Source organism: Sinocyclocheilus rhinocerous, unplaced genomic scaffold (genome assembly GCF_001515625.1).
Source record: "Sinocyclocheilus rhinocerous isolate Xijiao unplaced genomic scaffold, SAMN03320098_v1.1 scaffold233, whole genome shotgun sequence".
NCBI lineage: Eukaryota > Metazoa > Chordata > Actinopteri > Cypriniformes > Cyprinidae > Sinocyclocheilus > Sinocyclocheilus rhinocerous.
The window spans coordinates 104,867-115,187 of record NW_015643174.1 but is presented as its reverse complement, the minus strand read 5'-3'; the positions used below and the strand labels follow the sequence as shown (position 1 = coordinate 115,187).

The following is a 10,321-nucleotide window of genomic DNA, read 5'->3' as shown; positions in this document are numbered from 1 at the left end:
ATATATGTGTATATACTGTACATTAAGCTTATGACAACTAGTGCAAGTTATGAGGTAGAATAGCAGAGACCTGCTCAATGCAAATAGCTGTAAATACAACGTAAGATGCAGAGGAAGTATAAACAGAAGGTGCATTATACAGTGAGGTACGTAAAATAGCATATGTTTATATATGGCCAATGACCACAGTGCAAATGGCATCAGGAGGTAGAAATGTGCAAGGGAATGTGCAAAATACAATGTGCAAAATAACAGAGGGCATAATAAGAACATTGTGATTGGAGTGGAGACAGATTATTGTACAGTGCAGTTTCTTTTTTTTTTCTTTTTTTTAAGCATTGGGTGGACCATCTAGGATGTAGTGTTCAGCACCTGAGATTGAAGTTCAGTAGAATGACAGCTGAGGGAAAGAAACTGTTCTTGAGTCGGCTGGTGCGACAGCAAAGACTCCTATAATGTCTCCCCGATGGGAGAGGAGTGAACAGTCTGTGGTTGGGGTGAGAGGAGTCTTTGATGATACTTCTCACTCTCCTTAGGCAGTGTTTGTGGTAAACGTCTTTGATAGAGGGTAGCCTTATACCAGTGATGTATTTGGCAGTTTTCACCACTCGCTGGAGGGCTTTCTGGTCTGAAACAGTGCAGTTGCCATACCACACTGTGATGCAGTTTGTGAGAATACTTTCAATTGTGCAACAGTAAAAGTTCAGCAGGATGTGGGGGGGCAGGTGAGCTTCCCTTAGTTTCCTAAGGAAGTAGAAGCGCTGCTGTGCCTTTTTGATCAGTATGGAGGTATTAAGGGACCAGGAAAGATCCACAGAGAGATGGACACCAAGGAACTTGAAGCTGGTCACGCGCTCCACTTCAGCTCCATCAATGTAGTTAGGAGTGTGTGTATGGTCCTTTTTATTCCGCCGGTGGTCTACAATCAACACTTTGGTCTTCTGGGTGTTGAGCAGTGTTGGGCAGTAACGCATTACTTAGTAACACGTAACTGTAATTTGATTACGTTTTTGGTAACGGAGTAATTTAACACGTTATAATTTTTATTGTGTTATAACGGAGATTTGTGAGATTGCGATGAACTGAGATGTCTTTTAGAGATTATAAATGCAGCGCTCTTTGCTAGCATTCTACCATGCCAAACCATGCATGCAGCAGCCGCTTGCTTTAGTTAAAAATAACAGTGTTCTGTGAATGTTGATGCTTTAATAACAAATATTTATCGGGAGTGTGTATGCTGGGATTTCATAAATTTCATGGAGAAAAAAGTAATTGTTGTGGAAATTCTGACTTAATAAGTACCAATATTAATTTAACAAATCAAACATTCCTCCCTTACTCGCATGATCAAGGCCATGTAAGAGTTTTGCATAGTCTGGGAAAAAGTGTTTTGGCAGACATGGCTTGTCTTCAGTACTCAGCCAAAGGTTGTTTTTCAGTTTGCACTCGGCCTTCACCCATTGTTTCTTCTCCTCTGCTGTCGCAAAAGCCTGCATAGCTGCAAGAGAATCAGAAGGGAGTGTGAATGAGTCATTGTTAACTGTTACACAGGTAAAAGAAGGCTCTGTTCTCATAGCTGCGTCCTTCGCCGTGGTATCAGCTCGTTTGTTACCTAAAGACACAAAATCATCACTTTTGGAATGTGCAACGCATTTGCAGATAGCAATTGACTTTGGTAGCAAAATTGCTTCTAACAATGCTGCTATTTTATCATGGTTTAGAACAGGCTTACCATCAGACTTTAGAAATTTTCTGTTTCCACAATGCCCCAAAATCATGACAAACCCCAAAAGTGTAACGAGAATCTGTGTAAACTGTAACTGTTTGCCCTTCAGCAATTTTGCAAGCCTCCGTCAATGCTACTAATTCAGCCGCTTGCGCAGAGCAATGCGCGGGGAGCGCTCCAGATGTTATTGTTGCATATTCATTGGTTACAGCGTAACCTACTCTGTTCTGGCCAGTTTTTGGGTCTCTAGATGCTGAACGAATAGAATTAAGGGGGTTTCTTTTTTAAATCTGGTCTTGGTGTACAGACCTGTTCAAATGTGGCAACACAATTGTGTTCTTCCTCATCCTGCTCTGTTGGGAACAAAATTGCATTGTACCTGAGCCATCTGGCAGTTGACAAATGGGATGTTTTCTGTTCCAACAGGATCATAGAGACTGTGTGTGGCACGAGTAAGTCACATCAGAGTACCCCACAATTTCCCTTGAAGCTAAAATTGCTTTTTCTGCTGATGCAACAGCGCTCAGGCATTTTGGCAAGCCTGCCGCTACCGGATCGAGCTTACTCGAAAAATAGGCCACAGGTCTCAGTTTTTCACCCGTGATTCTGTAACAGAACAGAAGTCATGAACCCATTTTTCTCATCAACAGAGTGTACAAAATTTCTCTCTAGGTCTGGAAGTCCCAGGGTTGGTGATGTTTGTAACAGTAATATATTCTCAAATGCTTTCTCTGCTTCTGAGGTCCAGGTCAGTTTGTCGGTCAAATCTAGGAGCACAAGCACAGCATAGTTGCCAGAATCGCAGGTTACTAAAATATAATTTAAAACTTTCAACAATGCACTCTCAGTAGAGTGATGTTTTTTAAAACCGGATTGAAATATTTCAAAAATCATGTTGTCATCTAGAAAACCCTGCAATTGCTGTAGGACAATTTTCTCCAAAATCTTAGCAATAAATGACAAATTTGAGATAGGTATAAAGTTGGCTAACACTGAGGGGTCTAAGTTCTGTTTTTTAAGCAGGGGTTGGACTATTGCATGTTTTAATAAGTCAGGTACAATACCGGTTTCTAAACAGCGATTTATCATAAACAAGAGCTGTGGACCAACTACATCATAAACTTGTTTAAGAAAATATGGAGGAATTATATCAACAGAAGAGCCCGAAGGCTTAAGCTGATCCACTATTTCTTGAAGATGAGTGCCAGAAATGGGTTTAAAATGACTAAAAGCAGCACTACAAACAGGGGGCAAAGAGGGATCGAAGCAAGAGGGAGTTATCCCCAGTCTTAGATTACTTATCTTATTAACAAAAAAATCAAGAAAAGCTTCACACATAGATGAAGACATTTCAGAAAACAAACACACAGAGGGGTTTATATTGATAATAGTGAAAAGTGTTTTTGGCCTGTGACAGTCATGTGGCTGCAAGCCCTTCCCATGAGCCAAAGCGCTCAGGGGCGATTCTTCAGTTAGCATAATTTGGAATGAACGTTCGACAGTATGAACACATGCCCAAAAATGACATTAGTTGCTTTTTCGTGACAGGTTTTGGAATCTTTTGAATTGCCTCTTTTCGTTTCTCAGATAGAGATTTACCATTTTTAGTGATGACATGACCTAAAAATGTCACCTCCCTTTTTACAAACTGCAGTTTTGAAAAACTGGCTTAGCAAACTGACCATCAGCAGCCAAATGTTTTAGAAGTTTCACAATATCTTGTTTGCATGTTTCTTTATCTTTTTAACAGGGAAAATAGGTGTACGCACAGGAGAATCCTCACAGGGCACAATTACCCCAGCTGCTTTTAATGATTCAAAAACTGGTATTATTCCCTCAATAACCTCTTTTTTTCAGGGGATACTGAGGCTTGCATGGTCTATAATCAGATTTTGGAGTGATTTGAACTGGTTCACAATTTTTAACTAGCCCCACGTCAAATTGAGACGAAGCCCAAAGTGTTTTAGGGACTTCTTTGAGCGCTGGGTGAGTCTCTACTTCCTCTGCTGAGAGAAAGGAGTGTGTTGTTGTCATTGCATCATCAATCACACATACTGTGCGTACAGCTTTAACAGCAGGCCCGTGAAAACACATTCGGTATGCAGACAGTGTTGGATTGTATTCAACATTTTCCTCTGCTGTCTCCACCCAGTTCACATGAAAAATACACGTTTTTACAAATAAACCAATATCTTCTGAATGATCATTGTTCTCTTTGGACAATGAAACATGTGGAAGAGAATCAACAACATCAAAAAAATATATATATATATATATATTTGCTGTTCATTTCTCAAATCAACAGCAACAGCACATCTGTTTTCTGTCCAGATTAACCATTTGTGTCTGCACATTGAAACCATTTCTGTTCAAACATTTAATCTCTTCCAAATGATACATGTGCTGAGCAATGTAAATCAGAGAATGGCATGATTTCAGAATTAGGTGAAACTCTGTCCTTTGCAGCATTGACAAGTCTTTCACATAATTCATCATCTTTCAGTCTCCACTGGTAAATATACAACTGCGATTGTTGAATTGTAGCTAAAGTTTGAATTTGGCACGGGGTCACTTGAATTCCGTCTGGGCTAGATAATAGAGAAATACCCAGTTTGCACATTAAATCTCTCCCTAATAAATTTTGAGGGCAGCTTTCTGACAGTAGAAAACAGTGCTTAAAACTTATGCCATTCTCATCCTCACATCTCAATGGAACAGTGAAATTTTCTCGGACAGTATGACCAGATGCAGAGGTAGACCAAACAAAATTCCCACTTAATTTTGGAATTGGATCTATTTCATCCATTCTAATTAGCGAGTTGCAAGCTCTGCTGTCCGCTAAGAAGATCATTTCAACACCCTTCACCCATAACTTAATCTGTGGCATTTGTTTATAAGCTAAATCATTTAAATGACTATATGTGCCTATGTTCTTGTTGAGAGAAGATTTGTCATTTTCTAATCTCTCAATGTGATCATGTATTATAGCAAGCATTTCTTCATTGCTATGAGCAGAAATATGAGCAAGCATATTTTCTTCCTTGCAGTTAGCAGGGTTAGACAATGTGTGTTGTTCTTATCTGTTTGTGCTGCGTGGCCTTGGTGGACTTTGCTCCCGACTCCCCCCTCCTTCTCCGGCTTCTGCTGTGAAAGTCTCTGTTGTCAGTCTGCCTTAGCTTTCTCTGGTCCAGCCGCCGTTTGATTGATCAAATGTGGACAGTTAATTTTCCAATGTCCCCTCTCCCTGCAGTAAAAGCAAACATCTGGATGAATCTGAGACAGTCTTTGTCCTCTGCCCCTTCCGCGTGATTTTGGTGGTGTTCACTCTGACTGGAAAGTCAGTCTTGATCCGTTGACAGTGTTTCCACTGCCTGACGATATGGTTCGTTGTCGGCGTGATTCCAGTCTGCGTTCTTCTTCTGGACGTTGCCCGTGGGGAAATGTGGTCTTATCTTGTGCCAGTCTGTTGCCCCCAATATGAGCATAAGCAAACGTTTCAGTTCTTGCATGGTGGGGCTAAATTCTTGACAAAACATGTCCAAATAATTTTAAAGCACAGCTTTGATGGGTGGTTCTGTGTTTCCACGATCAAAGCGAGCATAAAAGTTGTTCAGTTCGTCAGGGAGGGTGGCATTGCTGGTTTGGGGTGTGCTGTTTACTGGTTTATAGTCTGTGAGGGCATGGATGCCTGCCCACATGCGCCGAGGATCATTGTTTTTAAATCTGTCCTCAATGCGCAGTTTGTAATTGTATTTAGCTGACTGAATTCCCCTCTTCAGATTGGACCTTCAGATATGGCAATGATATGGCTTTAAAATGCATGATTTCAGCACAAAAGACATGATGATCAAAACCTGAGTATCTGAGGTACGAGCTGTAAAGCACAAGCCTATTCAGGAAAAGGGGGAAGGGAGCAGCAGCACATTTGCAATTAAAGATACATGCACGTAAACAGTCTGTTTCTGCTTCCACTCAAAATAGGCATTTTCAAAATGATATAATAAATGATCTGTGGGGTATTTTGAGCTGAAACTTCTCAGACACATTCTGGGGAACCTGAGACTTATATTACATCTTGTAAAAAAGGGTCATAATAGGTGCCCTTTAATGCAGGCAGCATCTAAAGATTTTTTCTCCTCAATCTTATTATACTTCATTTTGGGGAATTCCACTTCCATCTCATTAATCCAATCTTCCTGTTATAGGAGTACTGTATTAATCTCTGTGACTCATGTCCACTTCGCCGGACGTCTTTCTGCTGTCTCCTACACTGTTGTCTTTATCTCCCCTTCTTAATCTTCCTCAGTCTTGCCTCCGCTTGTAGTTTTAACACCTCTTTACTGCGTGTGCCCTCTCATTAACCTTTGTGCTTAGTTGTTCATTAATTTACTTTTTACACCTTTTACTCATTTCATCCTGTTCTACATTATAAACAAAGGAAGTCAGGTACATTTGTTTATACTCTACATCAATATAATTTCAAATATTTCAGGTACTTTCCAATCACATAGCATTCAAACGTCTTTATATTCAAGCATACATGGCCTTAAATGGCACCTATTATGCCCCGTTTTATAAGGTGTAATATTGGTCTTTGTTGTCCCCTGAATGTGAAATTTCAGCTTAAAATACCCTACAGATCATTTATTATAACATCTGGACAATTGCATTTTTGGGGCATGTCTACAAAAGAGCTCTTTTGGTGTGTATCACTTTAAATGCAAATGAGCTGCATATTCCCACCCTGTCTTAGCGTATACATCTCTGCTTTGCATACCTACAGCAATAAACAGCCAGAAGAAGCAACATCGAGAGAACCGGTGTTTAACCGTACATATGGAAATCCAAACACACCGAAAGTGGGGCGAAACAGTGCGATGTTACAGAGCTCGAGCCGCACTGACCTGTCATCGGCGCAGCTCAATGGGCCAAGCCACGCGACTGACTCGACAGCACAGGGAGGATGTGTTTGAGGTGTTGTGTCCATCAATTAAAATACTTTGATAACGGACGCACACAAACACAGTTAAAACGTTAGCTAAGCACTATAATGACATGACATTCACAAAGCAGTCTGGAGGGAAATGATTTGCGCAGACATAAACGTAGATTTTGAGGCGCATTACCTTGAAAAATAGAAGTAATCCACTGCATCTTCAGTGGCTCAGATGTTGGGAGAAAATGAAGACTCTTTTGTTCAGGCTTAAATCCAAACACAGAGCACCAGGATTGCTTACGAGACATTGTACAGCTGCTCGAGTGCGGAGAAAATGGAGTACAGTGTACAACCGCTGAGGGCGGAAACTATGACAATCTAGGACTGTCAGTCAGCCGCCGTGAGCGGGACCTAAGCAATGTCATGTCACATTGCTTAGAGAACCAAAACGGCATGCCTAAAAAATAAAATGCCCCTGTAAATGACTTTGAGTCAAATATCACCTCGTATTAGGAAGGCAAATTTTTTATCATAATTTTTTATTATTGATCAGAAGGTGATCCTTAATTTTTTTTAATTAGGAGGCGAAGCGCACCTAATTACAAGAGGAAAAACCTGCTGTTAACCTGGTGTGTGATAGGTATGGCTGTGGAATGGGGTTTGGCTGAGGACAATTTTTCAGTCAAAAGATTTTGTTTTTTTTTGCTTTAAGCCCTGCTAGTGAGAGTGATTTGGTTTAATGGGGATTAAAAAATAAGGAGTGGGTGGATTTTTGTCATTGTAGGGTGGTTGTGTTCACACACTGCCAACACACATTTATGTTCAAACACGATGTAAAAGATGATTTTGCATAATTCGTACCCTTTCACTTAAATGCAAGCAAATAACATTTCTTTAAAACAGGTAAATAGCAATGTCAGTATCAATATCAAAACAGACTAAAAGTAGTAAAATGTTTCTATATAACATTTTTAGAGGAAATAAGTTTAAAAATAAGAGTACTTGGTGTCATCAATCGAAAAATAGTTTTTTTAGAAGGCTGATTACATTGACACTTTAAAACAGTGTTTGCCAACCCCTCGATTGACTGGTAGATCTTTATCACTGTCCCAGTAGCTGCCAAAAAGAACAGAAAAATAAGTACATCACATTTCTCCAGTCTTTGTACTATTTTTTGTACTTATTTTTCTGTTATTTTCGGGAGATACTGGGACAGTAATAAAGACAATACATCATCCCTGAATCTGTAAACAGGACTTTAAAGGAGGCTAGAGACTCTGAAGATGGGTGCAAAGAGGAGAAAACACTGTAGCAGGCAGAGCAAGTTCACTGTTCATTATATAAGCAATATCACACTTGTAGCCATGTAATATGGCTCTATATCTGCATGGCTGTGATTACCTACAGCACTTGGCCTGTGGGCTTGTGCCTGTGGCCAAATCACAACCATGCTGAACCATGACTATTCGTGTGATAATGCTTGTATGTAATGTACAATATTATAAAAGTAATGGAATATTTACAGTAATTACAGTCATTTCTGGATTTTTTTTCATTTAAAGAACAGGTGATATACATAAAAAACTATGCAAAATACACATACTGACTAAATTAAAACAAAACACATCAACCACAACAAAAATAAAAACTTGTAATCAAAATTACATACCATTTGGAAGTGTTGTGTTTTAAGGTTTTCAGTTTTTTATATATATATATATTTTCCTCTTCTTTTTTCCTCTTTCCCTCCTCTTCCACCTCCTCCCAATAATAATAATAATAATTATTATTATTATTATTGTTGTTGTTGTAGATATTGATATGATTTGCCCATAGCCTTAACCATCATGCATCTAAAGGGGCAGAATAGCGCCCAAACCACAGATGGTTGAAAATATTGTTTTGATTAGATGGTACTTGGATGTTGTGTGACCTACAGGTATACACCTATATCTATATATTGAATTAAGTTTATTGTTCTTATCATTTTTGTTTCTTGTTTTAAGGATGAATATAACAAAATGAAGAACTTTACTGAATATATATTCATTTAAAACAAGTTTTAAAGCCTATGTAATTTTTGCTTCTCAAGTAAATGCACATTCCTGAAAGTATCCTAGACAAGGCATATTGTTTAAGAAAAAAATTATTTTCATCTGTATCACCATGTCCTTGCCAAGACTCTAGCACCAAACAAATTGTCTGCCCACATCAGATGTGTCAAACAGTGGTGGCCAAAATTATTAGAACACTAGTATTTCACCAGCTAAAAAATGGTTTTAAGTCAGTTATTTCTATCTCTTGCTATAATGTGTCAGTAGGAAATATCAGTTTACATTTCCAAACATTCATTTTGCCATTAATTGTAATAATCCAGTGAGATTTTTGTCTGACAACAGCCAGTGCTCCACACAGAGATCTGATCTGATTATCATCCAGCCTGTCTGGAATGACATGAAGAAACAGAACAAACTGAGACAGACTCAATAAGAACTCAAGAAGAACTGTGTCTCCAAGACGCTTCAAGAAACATACCTGCAAATCTACCTGAGAAACTATGTGCAAGTGCACCGAGGGCAAAAGCTGCTTTAAAGGCAAAGGATGGTCACACCAAATGTTGATTTAATTTAGTTAATAGAAGTTAATTGATAAAGAAAATCTATTTATGACATTATTTTGGACAGCATCCTCATTTCACAGCATTTTTACACAAGTGCCTAAAAATGTTAACAGTACTGTAGCTTTGCAGGTAGGTTTCTTGAAGCATCTTGGAGATGCTGCCACAGTTTTTCTGGATTGAGTCTGTCTCAGTTTGTTCTATTTTTTCATGTCATTCCAGACAGACTGGATGATGATCAGATCAGATCTGTGTGGAGCACTGGCTGTTGTCAGACTCCTTGTGCAAACAAAATCTCACTGTATTATTACAATTAATGGCAAAATAAATTTTTAGAAATTGTATGTAGGTGAAGCTTTGATGCATGACCTTTTTTTTTTTTTAAATGATAATCCTCTTTATTTTATAGTATTACCATCACGACGTCATGTTTCCCTGTTCCTTCCATCTGTTTCCGTGATCCCGTGAATGACTGGTTCGAGAGCCTGGCCCAATGTTTACACTGGAATGTTCGTAAGAAACAGAGTCATCTGAGTTCTGAAGAGGAAGAGTTCTGACCACATTCCAAGCTTTTATAGCACTGTTACTTAGATATGTTCTTCTTTTGTCTTTCAAAAGTTTTAGTACATGCAGTAATGTTTTCTCATGTTTGCCATAATTATCCAAGTGAATCTCATAAAACAATGTCTCATTTCAGCTAAAGAGGAAAAAATACAAAATTATATTTTGCTTTAAAAAACAATTTTTAGGACAATTAATATTTTTTTCCATTGTGACTTTTGGTTTCCACAAAAACACTGTGTGTGTGTGTGCGTGCGTGCGTGCATGTGTGTGTGTATGTGTTTGTAAACTCTCATTAGAGAGAAGTAATTTTCAAATGTTATGCATTATGGCAATGAGAATTCTGTTGAAATGTGTGAGGAAAAGGCATAATTTCCTTCTTATAAAATCTTAATTCCTTCTTTAATTTTTGGGTGAAATGTAACCCTAATATACATGGCCACGTATTCTTGGTGAGTTTTGTGAAAATTACTTTTAAATT

The 10,321-nt window shown here is 38.6% G+C and overlaps 1 protein-coding gene across 1 annotated transcript in view; it reads left to right on the top strand.

Moving 5' to 3' along the window:
* Positions 1-10,000, top strand: part of LOC107757059 (NAD kinase-like) — a 78,499-nt gene extending 68,499 nt beyond the window's left edge. The window contains exon 12 of the mRNA XM_016574430.1: positions 9,689-10,000. Coding sequence (XP_016429916.1) covers positions 9,689-9,836 — 148 coding nt within the window. The 3' untranslated portion in view covers positions 9,837-10,000. The remainder of the gene's footprint in view (positions 1-9,688) is intronic.
* Positions 10,001-10,321: the final 321 nt, after the last annotated feature.